The sequence below is a fragment of the Carcharodon carcharias genome, chromosome 16 (genome assembly GCF_017639515.1).
Source record: "Carcharodon carcharias isolate sCarCar2 chromosome 16, sCarCar2.pri, whole genome shotgun sequence".
NCBI classification, from domain to species: Eukaryota; Metazoa; Chordata; class Chondrichthyes; order Lamniformes; family Lamnidae; genus Carcharodon; species Carcharodon carcharias.
In genome coordinates this window covers 111,423,255-111,450,168 of record NC_054482.1, presented here as the reverse complement: position 1 = coordinate 111,450,168, position 26,914 = coordinate 111,423,255, and the positions used below count along the sequence as shown (strand labels likewise).

Below are 26,914 nucleotides of genomic sequence, written 5' to 3'. Positions count from 1 at the left end.
ATCAAGCGGGCTGCTTTGTCCTGGATGGTGTCGAGCTTCTCAAGTGTTGTTGGAGCTGCACTCATCCAGGAAAGTGGAGAGTATTCCATCACATTCCTTAAAGAGACAGTAAGAGGATGGGTGCATTAAGACACAAGACCTGAAACTTCACAGTTGATTTGAGACAGAAAAAGAAGCTTGAGAAATTAGGGTTTATTCACTAGAACTGAGAAAATCAAGAGGCAAGTTTATGTGAAAGTGAATACTGACAGACTATTTTCACTGCTTAGGGAAATTGCAATAAGAGTGCAGACATTTAAAATAATCAGACAAAGAATTAAAGGGAAGATTAGGAAAAAAGCTCTTAACACAGCAGGTAGTTACAATGTGAAATTCTCTGCCACAAACTGTTGCTGAAGCAGAGTCCCTTATTTCTTTGAAAAGGGAATTATCGATGCTTATTTGAAAAATAATATTAATGGACATGGGGAGCGATCAGTAGAAGAAGATTGGACAGACTTGCTGGGCTATACAATCCATTTTTTTGATAGAAGGATCTTGTATAGTACTAATAGCTCTATTTTGAAAAAAAACCTCAAGAAAGCCATCAAAAAGCGAGGAATTAACACTTCAGGATTGATAACAAGCTGTTTAATACTGTTTAATTTCCTTTTTTAACAGAAGGTGTTGGTTCATTTATTTTGAAGTAACATGGAAGAATTTTGTACGAATGCGCTAAGATGCTTGTTAATAGTATCACAGTCTCAGTGACTGATGAATCAAAGGGGCAGTGGTAGAATGCAATGTTTACAATAACTGACAGTAACTTCAACAAAATTAAAAGTAAAGGCTTGTATTTGTCACATCGCTCACAGATATCCCCACAGTGCTAAACTTAAAATTAATTATGTTGACATTGTAATGACTGCAGTTCTGTCGGCAAACATAGCAGCTATTTAGCGCATAGCAAGATCCCATAAACAACACACAAGATGACTGACCAGCACAATTGCTTTTACCACATGTTGGTGAGGGGTTTGGGGTAGGGAGGGCAGAATATTGACCAGGGATCGGGTAGGAGGGCGCTGGGGGACTCCTTGCTCTTCATCAAACAGTCCAAAGGGTTATTGAACACGCACCAACCCTGGGCATCATTTGCAGGGCCAGTCATTACAACCACTGCACTGCTTCCATTTTCTTACCCAGCAATTGTTCACAATGGTTTTAGCTGTCGCTATTTATGCTTTGTCTTTTGCTTCTTTTCTTGCCCTGCTACCATCCACTTCTGCCTGATCTCTTTTATAATTGAATCACTCTTGACCTCCAGCAACGTCACAGATCTATCTTCTTGTTTATTTTTTCTCCCCCTATCCTCCGACTTTTTCATCCTGGCTCTGCACTTGTTTATAACTACAGGCGGACACAAGTCCCGCCTCATACTGATTAAAGGGCCGGCGCCCCGAAAATGAAAGCTGGACAAAACAGCTAACTGGAGGCGAATTTGCTCCCAAATTTAATGTTAGTGGGCGGGGAAGCTGTCCTCGGTGTAAAATCCAGCCCCGAGTGTTCTTCCTGGTGTCCAAGTCAATATTAAACCCTCAACCAATATCACTAAAAGCAGAGTATCTGAGAGAGAAAAAAAAAAAGACCTGCATTTATATCGCACTTTTCATGACCTCAGGACACCTCAAAGCACTCGACAACCAATGGGAGTGTAGCCACTGTTGTAAATGTAGGAATCATAGCATCCAATTTGCGCACAGCAAGCTCCCACAAACGACAATGTACTAATGCTTTTTGTAATGTTGATTGAAGGATAACTATTTGTCAGGGCACTGGGGATAACTCCCCCGCTCTTCTGCTGACAAGGTAGATGGGGTCTCAGGTTAACACGAAAGATGGCACCTCCAACAGTGCAGCACACCCTCAGTGGTGCACTGGAGGGTTAGCCTAGATTTTTGTGTTCATTTCCTGGCTCACCAGGGGGAGGTGGTGGCATAGTGGTGTTGTCACTGGGCTGGTAATTCAGCGTGCTGGGGTAATGCTCTGGGGACCTGGGTTCAAATCCCACCATGGCAGATGGTGGAATCTGAATTCAATAAACAACTGGAATTAAAAGTCTAATGATGATCATGAATCAATTGTCATAAAAGCCCATCTGGTTCACTAATGCCCGTTAGGGAAGGAAATCTGCTCTCCTCACCTGGTCTGGCCTACATGTGACTCCAAGCCCACAGCAGTGTGGTTGACTCTTAAAAAAATGCCCTCTGAATAAGGGCAATTAGGGATGGGCAGTAAATGCTGGCCCACATCCCACAAATGAATTCAAAAAACCACCCTCTGACTCAGAGATGAGAGTGAATGTTTCTCACATCTGGCTGTAACTTAGATGTCACATTTCCATAAGGGTGATTGCACTTTATAAAAGTGTTTCATTTGGGTTGAAGGTTGTAGGAGGTATGCTACGAATGCAAATTCCTTTGCTTCTCTCTGCTAAGGTAACACAGCAGTGACCTTCCCCTTTAAGAGGAAGCTAACCTTAAGACTTGCATGTTTTCTGGGCCTCTGTCTTACACGATCTGTGGACATTGCTGAAGGCGTCCACTCTTGGCACCCAGCTCTGCGTAATGGGAGTTCAGATCAGGAATTCATGCAGCGAGGGTGAGCCAAACCCCATTTCAGCCTCTTTTAATTTGGCGAGCCCTAATTTGTAAAGCTCAACTCTCCTGCATTCTCCAACTCTGTGGTAAGCAAAAGTCGAGAACGACTGAGTTCGCTGATCTGAGTCAGTGATCCTGGGCTGGAGTCCGGTGGCGAGCGAGCACTCAGCCCAGATTCTAGCTCCAGATTCCAGTCTAGGGAACCTGAACGCAAAAGTAAACTACTGCGGATGCTGGATATCTGAACTGAATAAAAAAAAAAGCTGGAAATACTCAGCAGGTCTGACAGCGTCTGTGGAGAGAGAAACAGAGTTAACGTTTCAGGTCAATGACCTTCAGCAATAGGGAACTTGAGTATTGCTGAGAAAAGGTTGTGAAAGCACTTTGGGATTCTTGCAAAGTGTCCTGATGAGTGTAAGATGAAAAGCTTCAACATGTCTCTTTTTCAGCAATACTCAATGACCTTCCTTCAGAACTGCACACTGGTGTGGCTGCAGAGGCAGACAGAAGATTACAGCTGTTTCAATCATTTTAATTTTTGAAAATAAAAAATGCCCTTCTGGGGGGTGGGAGCAGTGAATTGGGATGGGTGGGGGGAGGGGGGTGGTGGTAATATGGGACACTGATTTGTAACTACCTCAGTGTGAGTTAGGGAGAGATAGAACACTGGAACAGGAGGAGGCCATTCAGCCCCTCCAGCTTGTTTCAATAAGGTCATGGCTGATCTGTGATTTTACCCACCTTTGCCCCAGATCCCTAAATATCTTTGGATAACAAAACTCTAACAATCTCAGATTAAAATTTACAATTGATCGAGCATCAATTGGTGTTTGTGGAAGAGAGTTCCAAACTTCTACTACCCTTTGCAAGAAGACATGCTACCTAATTTCACTCCTGAAAAGGTCTGGTTCTGATTTTTAGACTTTGCCTTCTCGTTATAGATTCCCGAACCAGTTTAGAATAGATTTCCCAACCTAGCCCAACTGCTACCTTTAATATCCTGAAAACCTATCAAAACACCCCATGACATTTTAATATCCAGGGAACAATGGAATCTCTCCTCGTAATTTAACCCTCGGAGTCCAAAATCATTCTGGTAAATGCTACACCTCCTCCAAAGTCAATATATTCTTCCTAAGGTTTGATGCCCAGAACTGCCCCAGACATAGTCTAACCACACATCAGGGCTATGTACAGCTGACTTTTACCTCTTTGGATATTTTTTATTCATTCATGGGATATGGGCATCACTGGCAAGGTATTTGTTGCCGATCCCTAATTGCCCTTGAGGGAGGTTACGAGTCAATCACATTGCAGTGGATCTGAAGTCATATGTGGGCCAACCCAGGTCAGGGGGGCAGATTTCCTACCCTAAAGGACGTTAGTGAACCAGATGTGTTTTTACAATAACTGACCATAGTTTCAAGTTCACCATTACTGAGACCGGCTTTCAACTCCAGATTTTTAAAAAGGAACAATTGAATTTATCAATCAATTGAATTTAAATTCCGCCTGCTGCTGTGGCGGTGATGGTGAGCGTTATCCTGGGCCTCTACAATGCACATTCAGTGAGATTACCACTCTGCACTATTGCCTCCCATTCCATTCCTCTTGATATAAAGGCCAGCATTCCATTAGCCTTTTTGATTACTTTCTTGAGTGGAGAAACAGGAGAAAAAAAAAATGAACAGAAATAAATATAGGACTGATGACAATCATATCATCAGTGACAATGTTTTGGGTGTGGGACTGCCTTTGCATTAGATGCTAATGGGCATTTTTGTCATTCGACAGTGAGAGCACTTTGCAGAGTAGTTAATGCCGTTGAGCAGTTTCAAATGCTGGCTTAACACAGTGAATAACGATTACTCTTCAGCGAAGTCAAAACACCAATTTAGTTGATTATTAGGCGGGGGGCCACATCCAATTAACTCAAGTGCAGGAGGCACACCCCAGGCTTTTCAAAAAGCTCTGCTACATCACTGGTGTCTGTCACAGATGGACAAGGCTTTGAGGCGACTGCCACACCCATCAGAGTGAGGCGGATGGTGTCAAGTGCCATGTGTGGCAATCGCAAGCAGTCTCTCGGCTCTTTGATCTAAGGGGAGGAAGACAATGGCAGTGAGGCTCAGCCTTTGCCTTGCAAAGCTGCACAATTAATTATCTTGCCTTATCAAAAGGAGCAGCACGTTCCGGGGAAGGGGAAAAGCGGTTACGCTCACCTGGAAGCTGACCACACCTTCGAAGAGGGTCCGCTGTCACCCCGCTTGTCCTTAAACATGACTGCTCGAGCAATCATTCATTTTGGTAAGAGGTGGGGGCTTGCCTCAGGGAGGGAGACTGCGTGCCCGCTCCCTGTCAACACGCCCTGTGCCCAGGTGCATCCACAAGGTGACGGATGTGTTCCTTGCAGAAGGCTGGCAGCATCATTCGTCTTTCCCCTTGGCCAGGCAACAGCGTTGGTTATCGGTGACTTCCCCGCCACTGTTGTTTTTAGCGGGTAGTTGGGGGGGTTGATGGCAGGTGTCCATCAGTTTTTATTGCCCCTCCCTCGACATCGCTGGTCTGCAATGCACAGCAAAGAAGCCTCCTTGCTAATGTCAGAAAACAGGGCACCAACATTGAAAACAAAATCTCACAACTTTAACAAGAGGTGTAGTTGGTAACTACTGAAAACCAATTTAAGATAACTGGCAAAAGAAACAGGAATGGAGATGGGGGCAAATAATGCAGGATTTTATTCTACTCAGTGGGTCGTTAGGATTGGGAAAGGGCAGTGGAAACAGGTTCAATAGTAGCTTTCAAAAGGGGAATTGAGGAAAGGATAGGTTGAGTCGGACTAATTGGATAGCTCTTTCAAAGAGCCAGAACAGGCACAATGGACATAATGGCCTCCTTCAGTGTGGTAGGATTCAATGTTCCAGGAAGGAGTTATTTGCATGGCTTCAATCACAGTAAAAAGCCAAATTGTAAAGACGCTTCTGAAAAATGAAAGAGGGGTTTCAGTTCCAGAGTGCTAAGGGCATTTGCTGAAGGCTTTGTTAGTGACGAAGAGACCTGTGTGGACGAGCAGAGGACCTGTCACCTATTGTATTCCAAAGGGATGAGTGGAAGCAAAAGATTGCGACTTAAAATCTCAACTCCGGGAACATCTAGCAGAGGAGCTACCAATTATTGGTTCGGCCCTGTCTTGGCGAGACTCGCTGTGGGAGATACAGCGGCCAAGCCAAAAGAGCATTGGTTTTGGTGGGATCGGACTATCCCGATGGTGGGCGGGGCTGAAAAAACCTGCCCTTAAGTTTCTTTATGAGCAACAACAAACCAATGCAGGAAAACAGAGGTATCTATAAGCATCATCATGTCAAGAAACATCTCAGTCTATGCTTAGCGGTGGGGGTCACGTGTTGCATGCCCTCATCGGACTGCCTCACATTTAAAACGTTATCCCACGGCCTCACCTCCTTCCCTTTCTTTGTAAGCCCATAATGCTTTGAGAACTCCGCACTCCTCCAATTCTGGCCAGTTCTGTGCATCCCCAACATACTTTACCTCTCCAATGGCAGCTGTGCCTTCAGCTGCCCAAGCCCTAGGCTTTGGAATTCTCTCCCATAAATGCTCTCTGTCCCTCAACATCTTTCCCTCCTCCGTGGAGACACTTTTCAAAACCTATCTGTAGGATTCACTCCTGCATCAAAAACATGTCGACCGCCAGCTTTTACCACCCCCAGCTCTGCCCTGCTCTCAAAATAAGCCATGTCTTTTACCCTTTCTTTATTTCTCAATCACGCGGTTTTTTATTGGGATCAAGCCCTTCATTTCTGCCTCGGTGGGTGATTTACAGTAATTATTATTGTATCCTTACCACAGTCTTGTTGCAAGAAGCAAGCTAAGGCAGTGCTTCCCAAGCCTTTTCCCAGCATGACCCCATTTTAATGACTCAGATAGGAGTGGGGAGGGCTCAGTTGTTGAGCTGGGTGGCAGGGGGGAGGAGGGGAGTTTCAATTGTTGAATGGAGGAAGAAGGAGTTGTGCATGCCCCATCTTCCCCTCCTTCAACCTCTGTCTCTCCCTCCACCTCCCCATTTCTCCCTCTTTAGCCCCATTTCCCCCTCTTTCACCCCCATCTCCCCCTCCTTCAACCCCATCTCCCCTTCCTTCACCCCCATCTCCCCTTCCTTCACCCAATCTCCCTTCCTTCACCCAATCTCCCTTCCTTCATTCCCTCATCTCCCTCCTTTACCCCTATTACCCCCTTCTTTACCCCCATCTCCCCTTCCTTCACCCCATCTCCCCTTCCTTCACTCCCTCATCTCCCTCCTTTACCCCTATTACCCCCTTCTTTACCCCATCTCCCCCTCCTTCACCCCCTCATCTCCCTCCTTTACCCCTCATCTCCCCCTCCTTCGCCCCCATCTACCCTTCCTTCACCCCGACCTTCCCCTCACCACCCTCCTTCACTTCCATCTCCCCTCTTTTGTCCCTAACCCCTTCCTTCCTCCATCTCCCTCCCCTTCACCCGCCATCTCCACCTCCTTCATTTTCGCTATCCCCCCCTTTTTCATCAACACCCATCTTCTTATCTTTCAACCACCACCATCACCCCCAACTCCATCTCTCATGTCAGGAGAGTTGACAAAAAGGAAGGTGATGGCTTAGTGGTATTGTCGCTGGGTGAGTAATCCAGAGACCCCAGGGTAATGTTCTGGGACCTGGGTTCAAACCCTGTCATGGCTGAAGGTGGAATTTGAGTTCAATAAAAATCTGGAATTAAAAGTCTAATGATGACCATGAAACCATTGCTGATTGTTATAAAAACCTATCAGGTTCACTTGTGTCCTTTTGGGAAGGAAATCCGCCATCCTTACCTGGTCTGCCCTATACGTGACTCCAGACCCCCAGGAATGTGATTGACTCTTAAATACCCTCTGAAATGGCCCAGCAAGCCCCTCAGTTGTATCAAACCACTACAAAGTCACAAAAAAGGAACCTCCTAACAGCAATAGGTGTACCTCCACCATGTGGACTTCAGCAGTTCAAGATGGAAGCTCACCACCATCTTCTCAAGGGCAACTAGGGAAGGACAATAAATGCTGGCCCAGCCAGCGAAGCCCACATCCTGTAAATGATTTTTTAAAAGCCTTTCTTCCAGAAAACACAATCATCTACCTATTCACAGGTATTCTTTGCAGCAGCAACAATTGGGCCTCAGGATGCCCTTACCCTCCAGTTAACATGTGGAAAACAATCCCGTGTTCCTTCGATCATCAGTGCAAACATAGGGCCTAACATGGCGATGGCAGCCTTTGAAATAATTTATCACAAATAACAGTTTTTGCAACAAGTAAATAATTCACCATTTTAACTCTTCCAGAATTAGACTGAGTACTTTCAAACTATATAAATACCATACAAAACTGAGACACTAAAATGAAACCCTCTTACCTCGAGTGCCCTTGGGGCATGGTCGCTCCACCATCAGGCCTCGCTGTGTCTGAGGCCAGCCTATTTCCCTGGCTTGGGTGGCCTCACAGAATCTCTCGGGGATGGGGAAGAATGTGGACACTGGGGGCGTTTTAGTCACAGCGTCGGGTAGGCCTGGTCTGGGCCCTCGGCTGCCCTCTTTCGTGCCTGCAGCCAGAGTTGTGGTGGTGAGAGCTTTCTCAGAAGTGGTTGAGGTTGTGGTTGCCACTGTGGTTTTCACACCAGCTGCCCCTAAAGAAGTTGTCTCAATCGTGGTTGGTTCTGCAAGACAAGTTGACATGTGAAAACAAACATACCTCTTGGCAATTTGTATGTCTAGATTTCAGAAGGAAGAAACAGAGAAATAAGAGAAGGCTATTCTGCACCTTGAGCCTGTTCTGCCATTCAGTTAGATCATGACTGAACTGTATATAAACTTGATAGAATCATGGAATGGCTGCAGCACAGGAGGCCATTTGGTCCATCATGACTGTGCCAGCTCTTGGAAAGAATTATTAGCTAGTCCCACTCGCCTACCCACATAGGCCCTTAAATATTTTCCTTTCAATTATCCAATTCTCTTTTGAAAACCATGATTGAATTTGCCTCCACCACACTCTCAGGCAGTGCATTCTGGATCTCAACCATTTGCTGTTTAAAAAGATTTTCCTCATGTCGCTGTTGGTTCTTTTGCTGATCACGTTAAATAGGTCCTCTGGTTCTCAATCCTTCCCCCAATGGGAAGAGTTTCTCCCTACCTACTCTGCCCAAACTCCTCATGTTTTTGGACGCCTCTATCGAATCTCCTCTCAACCATTTCTTATCCAGGGAAAATATTCCAGATTCTCCAATCTATCCACATAACTGAAGTTCCTCATTCCTGGAGCCATTTTTGTATATATCTTCTGTAACCTCCTCAAAAGCCTTCGCATCCTTCCTGTAGTGTGGTGCCCACAATTGGACACAACATTTCAGTGAAGCTCAGACCAGCACTTTATGAAGGTTCATCATCATTCACTTGCTTTTCTGCCCCTATTTATTGAGCCCGGGGATCCTGTATACCTCTTTAGCCACTCAATTCAATCTGCCCTCCCACATATATCCCCAGGCCTCTCTGCTCCATTAAAATTGAACCCTTTATTTTAAAATGCCTCTCCTTCATTCTTCCTACCAAAATGTACCCTCCTTGATTCTGTAACCCTTAATACTCTTGCCTAACAAAAATCCAGCAATTTCAGTTTTGAAATTTCAAGCGACTGCTCCCCCGCCAACCAACCGCAGCACACCACCCCCCCCCACCCCCCACCACTCTGCCCCGCCTCAACAGCTATTTTGGGAGAGAGAGTTCCAGAATTTCCACCACTCTTTGCATGAAGAAGTGCATCCTGACATCACCACCGAATGGCCTAGCTGTAATTTTAAGGTCGTAGTCCTTTGTTCTGAGCTCCCCCCACTACAGGAAACAGGTTCCCTCTTTCTGCTCTCAAATCCTTTAATCATCTTAAACACCTCAATTAGACCAGCCCTTAATTTTCTACGTTCAAGGGAATAGAAAGCCTGTCTGTGCAAGTTGACTTGTAAACACTCACGGATATATTAAAAAAAAGTATTTAACACTTAAGCGTCATTTGCTTTCAACAGCAAAGAGATCAGAGGAGACATGAATTTGATTGAAAGCCTTTCCACCTCACAGTCACTACACGTGTTTTATCTCATTGAGCGCGGATCAAAACAGTCATTACACTTTTGCCAGCAATAAGCAGATGTGAAAATTGAGGAATGCGTGGCTGGGAAACGCACAGTACTCGAGAAGCTTTCAATTTACATCATGTTTCAGTAACTTAATGCAGCGCCTTACAAGAAAGTAATTAACGTAACATCTTGCGCCCAACCCCCTGCAGTCATATGTGCTCAGAGTTAGTGAGTAAGCCTGATTAAATTTTCAAAGCACCCTGGTATTCTTATATTCTCTCACAGTCAGAGTATCCTTTGGCTTCCCAGAATAACCCCCTTGAAGTGAAAGGCCGTTGGATTATTCTGATAGCAATATCGCAACATAATCAAAGTTCAAGCTAAAACCCACTTGTGTGTATAAGAATTCTCTCTCTCCTGTAAAGCACGTCCACGATCTCAGCTTGGTGCATCTAGCAGCAAACACTGGGCATCTTCACAAGTATGTGAAGCCAAAGGAGGGACTGTTACTTGGCGACTTGCAGCATCAGAGTTTATTTATTTTTTTGCCCTCCATCATTTATTTTGCTTTTACCCACTTCTCCTGCAGGCAATTCCATACATTGATGCTGCCTGCAGTCTGGTGTCATTCCCAAGATGTACAACATCTCCACATGAGCCTCACCTCACCCTTACCTCATCTCACCCTTACCTCATCTAACACAATCAAAATATCCTGGCTATTCCTTTCTCTATCCTGTGTTTATTTGGCTTCTCCTCAAGTCAGTTTACGTTATTTGTCTCAACTACTCTCTGTGGTGGGCGAGTTCCACATTCTCACCTCTCTCTGGGTAAAGATGTTTCCCCTAAATTTCTTACTAGATTTATTAGTGGCTAGGCTTATATGAGCCACCTCCACTATCTCAAACAGATAGTGAGCATCTCCTAGCAAGACAGGGCGCCGCATATGGAAGTACACCAGTGTGCAGGGATCCCCAGCCTGTTTGGCCTCTTGACTCAATGGCGACTCTGTTGGCTGGGTCATGTGAGCTGAATGGACAATGGCCGCACCCCCAAAAACATGCTCTAGGGTGAGCTTGCGATCGGCACCAGTCCAACAGGTCGCCCTCGTCTGCGATACAAGCATGTCTACAAACGAGGCTTCAAGTCGACTTGGGATCGGAGTTGATGCCGGCCAGAGCACCTGGAGTCAAGCAGTCAGGGAGGGCGTGGAAAAAGGAGAGGGCAAAAGAAATCAGCAGACGGTGGAAAAGAGAGCCCGCCGGATGCAAAAGACATCAGTCGGCCTTGGGCAAACGCTGTTCATCTGTGCCAGATGCTGAAGGTGCTGCCACTCATGTATCGGCCTCTACAGCCACAACAGACCACATTCATTACCGAAGTGCTACACAGCCCATCGTCTCCTGAGTCGGATGGATGCCGATAACCTGGCTTAAATTTACGACTCCGGATTTTGAATTTCTCCGCAAGTGGAAACATTTTTATGTCTATCCTATTAAAAACCTTCATAGTTCTAAAGACTTCTGTTAGGTCACCTCTCAGTCACCTCTTTTCAGTTCGCCCCTTTTAATTTTTTTCTGATGGTTCTAACTTTTCAGTTTTGGTATCATCCTTGGAAAGTAGACTGAAACACTGGTGGTCAGAGTTCACAGATGTGTGTTTATAATGTGTGTTTCTGTCAATAAAAGCTTTTAAGATGTGTAAAGACTAGGCCCCAGTTCCAACCTTCTTCACCTGGCTGTCTAAAGTATAACAAAAGGGCACCGAGTTAAGATAATTGGCAAAAGAAACTGAGGGAAAATAAATTTACACAAGTTGCTATGATTTTGAAAGGAGAGATGGATGAATACTTGAAGAGGCAACGTTTTCAGCACTTTCGGGATAGAGTTGGTGGTGGTGGGTTAAGTTCACTTAAGGAGTCTGAGATGCTGTGGCAACATGCACTTTTACCTGCATGTTGCAATCTGGAGCTCTGAACAGAGATGGCAGGGGCTCCAACTTTCTTTCCATCACATGACTGACCAAGAATCTCTCCTACTCTTACTGCCTTGCCACTGGCGTGTGTTGGAAGGATTTACAGGTTTACTCACCTTCCCTGGCCATCAAGTCTTGTGGTGGGACTTGAAACCAGAGCTCGGAGGCAGGAACGCTACCCACTGCACCGCAAGGCCTCCTAAAGAGGTGGGTGGGATTAATTCAAAGAACCAGCATAGACATGATGGGCCAAATGGCCTCCTTCTGTGCTGCAACAGCTTAAGAGTCTATGCAAGAATTGATAAAATATTGGAACAGAATCAAAAGGAAACCTAGAAAAGCAAATGATTTGTGGCTCTTAAACAATCTATGTCCTATCATGCTTACCACCACTGAAGGCCTCAAGTTGGCTTCACTTTTGTTTCTTGTGTTAAAACAGGGAGGAAACAATCTGATTGGTGAGTGAGAGCCCTGCACCTAGGCAACATGGACCAAGTGTGGTGTGGCCTTCAAGGCCCATGGGGGAAAAAAGCTTGTTGTTTGATCTTTGTTGAGTTAGCTGAGGTGGTGGTTTGGACTTGCTGTGTTTAACCTTTGACGCCAGCTAAGAGAGGGAGTTAAGACTCTGGCGTTATACCCAATGGAGGCCCGTGTGTGTGGACATTGATAGATCGGGTTAATTTGTGAAGTCTTTTATACTAAGATTCCCAGGTTTGTGACTTTCGTGGCCTGGATAAGTCAGTCCCCCAAACTCTCGTGTCGTGTAAGAGGTTGCAAGGCCCTGTTTAGTTATCTGAGAGGGGTAGGGTGGGGGGTTGCTTCTCAATTTTTAGTTGCACTTCAACCCTACGCTCCAGCCACCTCCTACAAGAAGGTGGGAGGAGGGAAAGCAGACACGGGGCAGGAATGTTCAAATGTGCCATTCCTCACTCAAAAGGTGGTGGAAATGTGGAACTTTCTCCTCCCCAAACAGTTATTGAAGCTGAGGGTCAGCTGGAAAATTTAAAAACCAAGATTGGTGGATTTTTGTTAGGAAGGGTTTAATAACCCTTAATTGGGTTACAGAACCAAAGTGGGGAAAGGGTGCTCAGAAATGGAAATGAATGATGGAGCTGGCCTGAGGGGCTGAGTTGTCTACTCCTGTTCCTCTGCTCATTGTAAAGGCCCCAATCTTTCAAACTTGTATGTACCTCAAACCAAGTGGGCCAGGTCTGATAAAGTGATTGCTTTGCAATGGGGAGGGGGTCCTGCAACACAGTACAATGATGTCCCAGTGTCAAAGCATTGCAACAAGAGATTTGCAGACATGATTTTGCCCAACCTTTGGAGAGATATGGCAAAGGAGTAACAATTTACTGACTAGAGAGTGATCAAAGTTAAATCTGAATGGGAGGCTGGTACAAAGCCTTTCAGCAGCTAGTACAGGAGGGGCAGAGGAAGTTCACTGTCTGGCCACACACACCCCACTCAGCTGCAGGTGGGCAGAGTGCGATGTGAGGCACCTTCATGGAGCAACAGTAATTCCCCCAAGAGAGATGTTAACACTCCTGGCTTAAAGGAAGAGTAAATGTTTACCAAGTACATTTATCACAACTTCCTTTAATTGAGATTTAGCTATTCAAGGGCAGCAGGCATTCCTCGCCCTATTCCTTGTTTTCTGTGTTGCTGTACACCTTCTTGCATCTAATTCTTCAGCTTTTTCTATACTTTGTTTTAGTCTACACCTCATTGCACACCTGTATACACACGTCATTCTACACCTGTATCCATATCTCATTGCACACCTGTATCCGCACCTCATTCTACACCTGTATCCACAGCTCATTGCACACCTGTATCCGCACCTCATTCTACACCTGTATCCACAGCTCATTGCACACCTGTATCCGCACCTCATTGCACACCTGTATCCACAGCTCATTCTACACCTGTATCCACAGCTCATTGCACATCTGTATCCACAGCTCATTGCACACCTGTATTCACACTTCATTCTACACCTGTACCCGCACCTCATTGCACACCTGTACCCGCACCTCATTGCACACCTGTACCCGCACCTCATTGCACACCTGTACCCACACTTCACTCTACACCAGCACCCACACTTCACTCTACACCAGCACCCCACACTTCTACACACACCCACACTTCACTCTACACCAGCACCCACACTTCACTCTACACCAGCACCCACACTTCACTCTACACAGCACCCACACTTCACTCTACACCAGCACCCACACTTCACTCTACACCTGTACCCACACTTCACTCTACACCAGCACCCACACTTCACTCTACACCAGCACCCACACTTCACTCTACACCAGCACCCACACTTCACTCTACACCAGCACCCACACTTCACTCTACACCAGCACCTACACTTCACTCTACACCAGCACCCACACTTCACTCTACACCAGCACCCACACTTCACTCTACACCAGCACCCACACTTCACTCTACACCTGTACCCACACTTCACTCTACACCAGCACCCACACTTCACTCTACACCTGTACCCACACTTCACTCTACACCTGTACCCACACTTCACTCTACACCAGCACCCACACTTCACTCTACACCAGCACCCACACTTCACTCTACACCAGCACCCACACTTCACTCTACACCAGCACCCACACTTCACTCTACACCAGCACCCACACTTCACTCTACACCTGTACCCACACTTCACTCTACACCAGCACCCACACTTCACTCTACACCTGTACCCACACTTCACTCTACACCTGTACCCACACTTCACTCTACACCAGCACCCACACTTCACTCTACACCAGCACCCACACTTCACTCTACACCTGTACCCACACTTCACTCTACACCAGCACCCACACTTCACTCTACACCAGCACCCACACTTCACTCTACACCTGTACCCACACTTCACTCTACACCAGCACCCACACTTCACTCTACACCTGTACCCACACTTCACTCTACACCAGCACCCACACTTCACTCTACACCAGCACCCACACTTCACTCTACACCAGCACCCACACTTCACTCTACACCAGCACCCACACTTCACTCTACACCAGCACCCACACTTCACTCTACACCTGTACCCACACTTCACTCTACACCTGTACCCACACTTCACTCTACACCAGCACCCACACTTCACTCTACACCAGCACCCACACTTCACTCTACACCAGCACCCACACTTCACTCTACACCAGCACCCACACTTCACTCTACACCAGCACCCACACTTCACTCTACACCAGCACCCACACTTCACTCTACACCAGCACCCACACTTCACTCTACACCAGCACCCACACTTCACTCTACACCTGTACCCACACTTCACTCTACACCAGCACCCACACTTCACTCTACACCTGTACCCACACTTCACTCTACACCTGTACCCACACTTCACTCTACACCAGCACCCACACTTCACTCTACACCAGCACCCACACTTCACTCTACACCAGCACCCACACTTCACTCTACACCAGCACCCACACTTCACTCTACACCAGCACCCACACTTCACTCTACACCAGCACCCACACTTCACTCTACACCAGCACCCACACTTCACTCTACACCAGCACCCACACTTCACTCTACACCAGCACCCACACTTCACTCTACACCAGCACCCACACTTCACTCTACACCAGCACCCACACTTCACTCTACACCAGCACCCACACTTCACTCTACACCAGCACCCACACTTCACGCTACACCTGTACCCACACTTCACTCTACACCTGTACCCACACTTCACTCTACACCAGCACCCACACTTCACTCTACACCAGCACCCACACTTCACGCTACACCAGCACCCACACTTCACTCTACACCAGCACCCACACTTCACTCTACACCAGCACCCACACTTCACTCTACACCTGTACCCACACTTCACTCTACACGAGCACCCACACTTCACTCTACACCTGTACCCACACTTCACTCTACACCTGTACCCACACTTCACTCTACACCAGCACCCACACTTCACTCTACACCAGCACCCACACTTCACTCTACACCTGTACCCACACTTCACTCTACACCAGCACCCACACTTCACTCTACACCTGTACACACACTTCACTCTTCACCAGTACCCACACTTCACTCTTCACCAGTATCCACACTTCACTCTTCACCAGTATCCACATCTCATTTAACACCTGTATGTGCACCTCATTGCACACCTGTATCCACACCTCATTCTACAACTGTAACCACACATCACTTTACACCTGTACCCATACCTCATTCTATACCTGCATCCACATCTCATTGCACACTTGTACCTCACCTGATTTCACACCTGTATCCACATCTCATTTGCGTCCCCTGTATCCACGCCTCATTCTACACTTGTATCCACAGCTCATTGCACACCTGTATCCACAGCTCAATGTACACCTGTATTCACACTTCATTCTACACCTGTACCCGCACCTCATTCTACACCTGTACCCGCACCTCATTGCACACCTGTACCCGCACCTCATTGCACACCTGTACCCGCACCTCATTGCACACCTGTACCCACACTTCACTCTACACCAGCACCCACAATTCACTCTACACCAGCACCCACACTTCACTCTACACCAGCACCCACACTTCACTCTACACCAGCACCCACACTTCACTCTACACCAGCACCCACACTTCACTCTACACCAGCACCCACACTTCACTCTACACCAGCACCCACACTTCACTCTACACCAGCACCCACACTTCACTCTACACCAGCACCCACACTTCACTCTACACCAGCACCCACACTTCACTCTACACCAGCACCCACACTTCACTCTACACCAGCACCCACACTTCACTCTACACCAGCACCCACACTTCACTCTACACCAGCACCCACACTTCACTCTACACCAGCACCCACACTTCACTCTACACCAGCACCCACACTTCACTCTACACCAGCACCCACACTTCACTCTACACCAGCACCCACACTTCACTCTACACCAGCACCCACACTTCACTCTACACCAGCACCCACACTTCACTCTACACCAGCACCCACACTTCACTCTACACCAGCACCCACACTTCACTCTACACCAGCACCCACACTTCACTCTACACCAGCACCCACACTTCACTCTACACCAGCACCCACACTTCACTCTACACCAGCACCCACACTTCACTCTACACCAGCACCCACACTTCACTCTACACCAGCACCCACACTTCACTCTACACCAGCACCCACACTTCACTCTACACCAGCACCCACACTTCACTCTACACCAGCACCCACACTTCACTCTACACCAGCACCCACACTTCACTCTACACCAGCACCCACACTTCACTCTACACCAGCACCCACACTTCACTCTACACCAGCACCCACACTTCACTCTACACCAGCACCCACACTTCACTCTACACCAGCACCCACACTTCACTCTACACCAGCACCCACACTTCACTCTACACCAGCACCCACACTTCACTCTACACCAGCACCCACACTTCACTCTACACCAGCACCCACACTTCACTCTACACCAGCACCCACACTTCACTCTACACCAGCACCCACACTTCACTCTACACCAGCACCCACACTTCACTCTACACCAGCACCCACACTTCACTCTACACCAGCACCCACACTTCACTCTACACCTGCACCCACACTTCACTCTACACCAGCACCCACACTTCACTCTACACCAGCACCCACACTTCACTCTACACCAGCACCCACACTTCACTCTACACCAGCACCCACACTTCACTCTACACCAGCACCCACACTTCACTCTACACCAGCACCCACACTTCACTCTACACCAGCACCCACACTTCACTCTACACCAGCACCCACACTTCACTCTACACCAGCACCCAAACTTCACTCTACACCAGCACCCACACTTCACTCTACACCAGCACCCACACTTCACTCTACACCAGCACCCACACTTCACTCTACACCAGCACCCACACTTCACTCTACACCAGCACCCACACTTCACTCTACACCAGCACCCACACTTCACTCTACACCTGTACCCACACTTCACTCTACACCAGCACCCACACTTCACTCTACACCAGCACCCACACTTCACTCTACACCTGTACCCACACTTCACTCTACACCAGCACCCACACTTCACTCTACACCAGCACCCACACTTCACTCTACACCTGAACCCACACTTCACTCTACACCTGAACCCACACTTCACTCTACACCAGCACCCACACTTCACTCTACACCTGTACCCACACTTCACTCTACACCTGTACCCACACTTCACTCTACACCTGTACCCACACTTCACTCTACACCAGCACCCACACTTCACTCTACAACTGTACCCACACTTCACTCTACACCAGCACCCACACTTCACTCTACACCAGCACCCACACTTCACTCTACACCAGCACCCACACTTCACTCTACACCAGCACCCACACTTCACTCTACACCAGCACCCACACTTCACTCTACACCAGCACCCACACTTCATTCTACACCAGCACCCACACTTCACTCTACACCAGCACCCACACTTCACTCTACACCAGCACCCACACTTCACTCTACACCAGCACCCACACTTCACTCTACACCAGCACCCACACTTCACTCTACACCAGCACCCACACTTCACTCTACACCAGCACCCACACTTCACTCTACACCAGCACCCACACTTCACTCTACACCAGCACCCACACTTCACTCTACACCAGCACCCACACTTCACTCTACACCTGCACCCACACTTCACTCTACACCAGCACCCACACTTCACTCTACACCAGCACCCACACTTCACTCTACACCAGCACCCACACTTCACTCTACACCAGCACCCACACTTCACTCTACACCAGCACCCACACTTCACTCTACACCAGCACCCACACTTCACTCTACACCAGCACCCACACTTCACTCTACACCTGTACCCACACTTCACTCTACACCAGCACCCACACTTCACTCTACACCTGTACCCACACTTCACTCTACACCTGTACCCACACTTCACTCTACACCAGCACCCACACTTCACTCTACACCAGCACCCACACTTCACTCTACACCTGTACCCACACTTCACTCTACACCAGCACCCACACTTCACTCTACACCAGCACCCACACTTCACTCTACACCAGCACCCACACTTCACTCTACACCAGCACCCACACTTCACTCTACACCAGCACCCACACTTCACTCTACACCAGCACCCACACTTCACTCTACACCAGCACCCACACTTCACTCTACACCTGTACCCACACTTCACTCTACACCAGCACCCACACTTCACTCTACACCAGCACCCACACTTCACTCTACACCTGTACCCACACTTCACTCTACACCTGTACCCACACTTCACTCTACACCAGCACCCACACTTCACTCTACACCAGCACCCACACTTCACTCTACACCTGTACCCACACTTCACTCTACACCAGCACCCACACTTCACTCTACACCTGTACCCACACTTCACTCTACACCTGTACCCACACTTCACTCTTCACCAGTATCCACACTTCACTCTTCACCAGTATCCACATCTCATTTAACACCTGTATGTGCACCTCATTGCACACCTGTATCCACACCTCATTCTACACCTGTAACCACACATCACTTTACACCTGTACCCATACCTCATTCTATACCTGCATCCACATCTCATTGCACACTTGTACCTCACCTGATTTCACACCTGTATCCACATCTCATTTGCGTCCCCTGTATCCACGCCTCATTCTACACTTGTATCCACACCTCATTGCACACCTGTATCCACACCACATTTTACCGCTGTTTTCACACATCATGCTGAGCCTATTTCTGTGAACCAAAGTGTTTCTTTCATCTAAATTTGTTTTCTCTATTTCCCCTCCGCCAATGGCCCAGATTCTTCTCAGTTGAGTCCTCTTCCAGCTCTTGCCTCACTGTCCGGTCTTCTCCTATGTGCCTGGAGAATCAGCCCGCCCAGCAGGTTATTGAACTGTGAGAGGCATCATAGCCAGGGTTAGGTAAGCCTCTCATCACCCAACATATAAACAACATATAGACAACATTCAGGAGCCGGTAACTTGGGCTGATATCTCCCCCGCAAGCTGCTCCGTTGGGTGAGATCAGCAAAACAGCAACAAGATGGTTAGAGCTCGGTCTCTTCCTGATCTGCTTGCTTCCAAGCCAAAACATCAAACACAAACAGCAATGTTGCTTTGCTGTGCCTTAATTGCCTATCAGAGAAACAGAAACACACAGAGCCTACTCTTTTGCTCTGAAGCTGTTTCTTGGCTCAACATTTCAAGCTTGACATTTTAGTAGCTTTCCTCCTGTTACCATGGCAACCCACTTGTTGCCAGCCAGGCAAAATTTTTCCGCATTATCTGCTAACTGGGGCAGGTTGGGTAATAATTTACCAGGCCCAAAAGTCTGCTCCCGTCGGTCCTAATAATTGCAACTGTATTGGAACCCCTCAACCAGAGCTTGAACCATCTTAATTTGTCCGCTTTTATGAAGGCCGGCTATAAAAGGTCTACTGATGTTCCACTTATCTCTGCATGGTTGGTATTCTCATCCTGCCCATATCAGACATCTCAAACACCAAAAAAAAAAGAGCTTTGAACATCGCCTGTGTTATTTTTGAAGGGATTCTTCCATTGATTGCTCCATGTCTAAGTTGTGGCTGACATTCCACACTCGACTGACTGCTCCAGAAAGCCATCCCTCCCTTTCCACCGCCTGCCTTGTCTTGACAACCCCAGAAAGCTCTTGTAAATTTTCCTTTGCTTGAAACGCAACCCTTCTTTTCAGCCAGGAGACTGGAAATATTCTTTCTGGCTCAATTAAAGTCTGTCAGAATCATCAAAACCCCCCCCCACCCACCCCCCCCGACCACAAGGGAGTCAAAATAATTGTCGCTGAATCAATTCTGGTCGAGCGAGGCTAGTCTTATTAAACCTATCGTGAGTTTTATATATTCTGAATTTCAAACTATCTTGAGCTAATTAGCAGATCTTTAATATAATAAAGTTATATTAAGGATATCACGCTAAGTGCCCAACTAAGCTGATAAGATGCAATAGAGGCTCCTTTGAGGGCTTTGCATTCTTTCTTGGATTGGTACTCTCATGTAGAATATCAGGACTGACAGAAAAGGCCCCGGTACTGAGATTTTCATTCAAAACATCAAAACTGAGATTGTGCAACTGTTGAGGTGAATCGATAAAGAAAAATGAAAAAAAAAATGACAATTGACTCCGCTCAACAGTTAGGTTCTGCCCAAAGAACACGAAAGAAAGAATCGGAAACGGTAGGATATGTAGTTATGTTACAGGACTAGACGACATGATCGGGAAATACGAGTTCAAATCGCTGCTCAGTAGTTAGAGGATTTAAATTCAATTAATTAAATAAATCTCTTCAAAAAAAAAGGCTGGTATCGCTAATGGTGGTCATGTAACCACCGAATCGTCATAAAATTCAAACTGGGGTTCACTCATGTGTTTCAGGGACAGAGATCTGCCATCCTTAGGCTGGTCTGGCCCACATGTGACTCCAGGCTCACAGGCACGTGGCTGACTCTTATAACTGCCCCCCTGAAATGGCTGGGCAAACCATTCAGTTGTCAAGACGTTGGCTCACCACCCACCACGTTCTCAGTGGCAACTCCGAATGGACAACGGATAAACGCCGGCTTTGCCAGTGATGCCCACCCACGTCCTGTGAATGAGTAAAAGCAGAATAGTGTGTGGAAGGTGGCCATTTTGAAGTCTAAGTTATTTAGATTCACATCTCCCTGTAATGTCATCTCTTATTATGCACTCTCCTGAGGGATAATCATCTCAGATGTCTGATTTTCAGCTATCTGATTAATAATCTAGTATACTTGGTAAACAAGAAATCTATTCTCCCCTGAGATAACAGCAGAGGGCAAATCTATGAAGAAAGCCAAATTTCAATGACACATTTTATACATAGTAATTAATCAAAAATGCAATAAAAGCTATCTTGCAATATCTTGCAAATGTTTCTAATCATCTTGGGCCCTTTGCATTGCTGTATTAACTGAGTAGGGTTGCCTGATTTAGATAATTAGCTCGAATTCTGAAAAGAAACATTTTATCTAGCCGACATAAATTTTTTGTCTGGAATTACAATGATTGAAATTATCTCCGGAAGAAATGAGACCTGAATCAAAACTGGATCGAATTGGGACAGCACTAGGACTTTTTTCTTTTAAAGGAATAATAATAACTTGCAGGTATAATTTCAAAATTTTGGATCCTACATCCAAAAAATTGTGCAATATACACACATGGACAATGTACCTATTAAATTATTCCAAACCTACGGGACTGTTTTGTCCTCATCCAATGCCAAACATAGTCTTCCAAGTTCCTGATAATCTTGTGGCAATGTTTATCTAATGCCTCGATATTTGTGGAGCACTGCTTGTTCACACATTAGCACAAGAGCAGGCCATTCAGCCCTTTGAGCTACTCTGCATTCAATAAGATCACGGCGGAGTTGCATCTTAGCACTGTTTGGTTCTGCAGCCCTTGCCTAACAAGAATCCAGCACTCTCAGTTTTGAGATTCTCAATCGACACCCCCCTATCTTCAACAGCTTTTGCGGGGAGAGTTCCAGATTTCCATTCGCTTTGGTGTGTTTCCTGGAACCACCCTATAACAGCCTCACTCTAATTTTAAGGTCATACTCCTTTGGTCTGGACTCCTCCACCAGTGGCAGTATCTTCTCTACACTTATCCTTGTTATCTCCTTTCAACCATTTTAAACACTTCAGTGAGATTGCCCCATAATTTTCTAGATCGAATGGGGAATACAAATCCATCCCATGTAAGAGGGCTTCATGCTTTAACCCTTTCAGCCCCTGTACCATCCCGGTGATAGAATCATTCCGATATCCTATAATGGATGGTTCACGTTAGCCTGCATTCTTATCCCTTGTTTGAAGCCAGAGCTAGGGTAACAGCAGGGATGCTACAATTAGCCTTCGAACCGGGGGCTAAGGAAAAGCAAAATAGCATACTGCTGCTGCTCCTGATCAGCCTCTGCTTTCTACTTCACCTTTAGGTCTGAAATGATAACACTCCCTGACAAAGTTCATACATAAAGTTCACCCAAATGATGCCAAGATTGCTCAACTTCTGAGCAACCTAATAAACAAAGGCCTGCTTCGCCACCCTTCCTGTGGTGGGGTGGGACTTCCAACCACGGCCCAGTGCCAACCCTGACCTTGCCTCAGGGGTGTTTGCTTAACGAAGGCAGAGCCCCTGCCAGGGTGGATTGTTTCAACAGCGCCCTACCACCAGAGAGACCAAACGCTTAATCCCGAAACTGCTGCCCTCCTTGGATCTCAGCTGTGGTCGTGTGGGTAGCACTCTCCCCTTGGGGTCAGAGAGCCATTCGTTTTACCCTCCACTCCACACACCCAAACGCACAATCTAGTGCTTTGTCGCAGTAAAACACTTTTGGGCCAACCTTAGATCACGACAGGCGTTACGTAAATGCAAGTTCTTTCATTTTTATCTTTTAGTGGGTCGGTAGCACGGAACTTGATTATTGCTGAAAAAAAAGGCATTTTGATCTTGCGATTGTCCTGATGAGTGCCAAGACGGAAAGCTTCGACAAGATGGCTTTTTTCAGCAATCCTCATTTTTATTTTTCTTATCGTAACTGATCAATCCATCAACTGGGATTTCCAAAATTCTCTCACCCCCCTCATTAGCAGAATGAAATCCTTGGCAATGAAGGTGTACGTGACATTGACCATGACGGGTGGGGGGGGAGGGGAGGGGGTTAAACTGGCAGGACCTTGGACAGCCCCTTTGCTGGAGGATATCGTGCCAGCACACCCGGCTCTCGGTGACACAAGACGCGGCACCTCTGCCAAGAGCATCACATAAGACAAACAGCAGTGGGATCCCGGCCCAATTCACCCTACCCCCATTTCTGACCCCTCATGAACCCCAAATGTAGTGTCATCATGTTGCTATGGAGGTGGAATTTTGGGTCAATCAAATAGAATTGACTATAATTTTTAACTAAGCCAGCAAAGAGCACTAAGGATAGACTGCCTATACTCTAATGGTGGTGAAATCGTTCTCTGTAAACACAGAAAATAAAGCTCTACCACTCTCCTGCTGCAGTTATTAACCAAAAATACCAAGAGATTACACGGAATTACATTATATGAAATTTACAGCACAGGAAAGGATCAACAGATCAATGCTCCATGCCTGTTTTGTGCTACACACGAGCCTCCTCCCACCCCTCTTTCCCTCATGGATTTACCTTGCTTCCCCTGAAATGGCTAATCTATCCCATCTGTTTACCAGTTCCACTCTCTGGGAAAAGAAATTTCTCACAAATTCCTTATATTGATGACCCCAAAAGTGTTGGACTCCCCCACAAGTAGAACTGTCTTCTCTGGCTGAGGCCAGCGAAGTAAATTGTGAAGAACAAACAAATTACGGCACAGATAATGAGAAAGAAAACTGAGCTTTGGAAACCTGAAATAAAGGCCATAAATGCTTGGAGAGCAGAGCAGGCCCCTCAACATCTTTAACAGGAAAATTCAGGCGGCCATTTCAGGTGGGAGGCCTCGCACTGGAACTAGAGGATAAACTGGGGCCTTTGTAGTGTTGGGAAAAAAAAGGCAAAAGGCAAATCTACTGCTCCTCCACCGTGGGGGGTCAGCTTACCTAATGCGTCTCTCAACTTTTATCTATCGTTCTCCCTTCCCTTTTTCATTGTGTTCATCCCTACCATGAACATTCAGGAGCTCAGTTTGTTCATCAATGTCCAGGTTCCCGGTCTTCCTTTCCTAATGTTCATTGTCCCAAGGTTTGTCTGCCTTTCACTTCCTTTCCAGGACCTCTTTCCACGTCTCTTAAGATAATTAAACACGTTCTCTTTCCTTCTCTACCTGGCTCTTTCCAACTCCATTCTCACTGTGTGCCTACCACCTTCATTCTGTTTTTATCAAGCTGTTTACTGTGGCTACCCTGTTGTACAGCTGATTGGGGCTTCTCATTAATGTACGCTCACATCATAAGCAAGATTTTTGCATTTAATACTGCGCTTGTTACAGGAACGTCCTTGATAGGTAAGCTTCCGATGAAATGGAGGCCAGGGAAGGAGAGATTTGAAAAGACGGCCCAACACTTGGACCAAGGCATGGCTACAAACCAACAGTTAACTTTAGATCATGAAAAAAAAATGTACACAGTTGTAGATGGGAAACATCTAATAGATGGGGGGGGGGGGGCGGGTGGGGGACAAGGTTGCTCTGATCTGTAATGCTGAGTTTAAAAGTGTACAGACAGCAGAATTGGGCTACAGCTGCGAGGGGAGGAAATGTGTCTCCACAAAGAAAAGAGACTTGTGAAAAATTATATTAACGCCAATTATTTCAACTATTGTAATTAGTTATATTTAGGGAGAACATTTTTTTTTTTACAGTGCTGTTTGTCTCCATTGTTGCAGGATATCCTGACTCCTGATCCATTTGCCAGTTCTTTGTTCAGTTGTTACAGGCTTAGTGGTGGCGCTATTAAGTCCCCGAGACAGGCTGTTCCTCTATTGCTAGCGGCTTCATTTCAAGGCAAGGGCATTGTCACAATCACTGGAAAGCTGAATCGGTCTAGTTTGAACCTTTCACTGTAAATCTTGCAATGTCTATGAAAGAGAGACTGGACTAAAAAAAAAACCCAGGACCCTGGGCTTTATCTGTTCAGCATCCATTTTATTTTCCTTTTTTTTTAAAAAAGCAAGGTTGGTCTTGCATAATAAATGACCCATTCGACTTGAACAGGTGGCAACCCCATGGGTGGGAGGAGAAGCAATGGACAAAGCAAGGGAAACTGGCAGATACAATGGTATTTTTTTCTGTGATTTCAGGTCGGCTGCCGAGTTGCTGGCGTCTAAATAGATGTGTTGGCATGCGCCCAGCTTACAGACAGATCCCAGTGCCTCTCAGAGGTCAGATCTCAGACGATTCCAGTTCCAATCTGACCTCCAGTGAACAAGCTAGCCCACTGCCAACCTTTTCCTTGCTCTTCTGAGCTCATTTTCCTTTCTCCATCAATGTCATGGCTGCGCTTCTCATGTGCCTTTCTCCCCACCTCTCGGTAGCCCAGTTTCCCCTCATCTCTTCTTGATAGGTGCCCCCTTTCACTCCAAACGTGTCTTTATCATCCCGGAGCCAATGTTTTGCCTTCGTCTCCTGGCAATCTTGGGAAACTGATGTCCCGCCCGGGTTCTGAATGAATTTCCTGATTTTCAAACCATTCAATTTCACTGAAGTGAAATGTGGGACGGTTTCTGTGAAAAGTGAGTGACTACTTATCCTCCACAGAATGAAATTTCAGCAGAAGGAATGCCCTTAGCCCTTCGTTCTGTACCAGACCTAGCTCCACATTGCATCATTCTACTTTAGTATTCCGTATCGCTGCATCACTTAATGTTTGCCTCCTTTAACTGTTTACCTAACTCCTTTCGAAACGTTCTGATCAACTTGGCTTCAACCACTACTTATGATAAAGGGCTGCACGCTTTGGTAACTGCCTCTGTGAAAACATTTCTTCCAGTTTCTCCCTTCATGTTTGCAATAACACAGCAGAGAATCAGCTAAGTTTACAGCAAAGATTGAGGCCATTTAGCCCTTGGTGCCTGTGCCAGCCCTTTGCTCCAGTCTTACCTCCCCCAGAAATTGTGCATTCTTCTATGCTTTAAACATTTATCCAATGTTCCCTACAAAGACGCAATGGGCTTTGCCTTTACCCATCCCCGCAGCAAGGTATCAAATTTCTCCAAACCTCTCTCAATTTCCTCATGATCATTTTAAATTGATGATGCCTTTGCCAGTGACTCCGCAACCAGAGGCAACATTTTTTCCCTATTGGCCCTTTAAAATTAAAAAAAAAAATTCCTCTTAAAACCCTTGCTGGATGTTCTCTGCTCCAGTGGCCAATGGTCCCAGTGTCTCAAGGGCGGAATTTTCAGGTCGGTGGTGGGCGGGATTGGCGGCCCTGGGATCGACTGGGAACCGGCAG

At 46.6% G+C, this 26,914-nt stretch overlaps 1 protein-coding gene across 3 annotated transcripts in view; it reads right to left on the bottom strand.

The window, feature by feature from the left end:
- The window catches only part of adgrl2a (adhesion G protein-coupled receptor L2a), a 639,330-nt gene that overhangs the window by 82,809 nt on the left and 529,607 nt on the right, over positions 1-26,914 (bottom strand). For all 3 annotated transcript variants that reach the window (XM_041208140.1, XM_041208142.1, XM_041208141.1), the window contains one exon: positions 8,081-8,380. In XM_041208140.1, the coding sequence (XP_041064074.1) occupies positions 8,081-8,380 (300 nt within the window). The remainder of the gene's footprint in view (positions 1-8,080; positions 8,381-26,914) is intronic.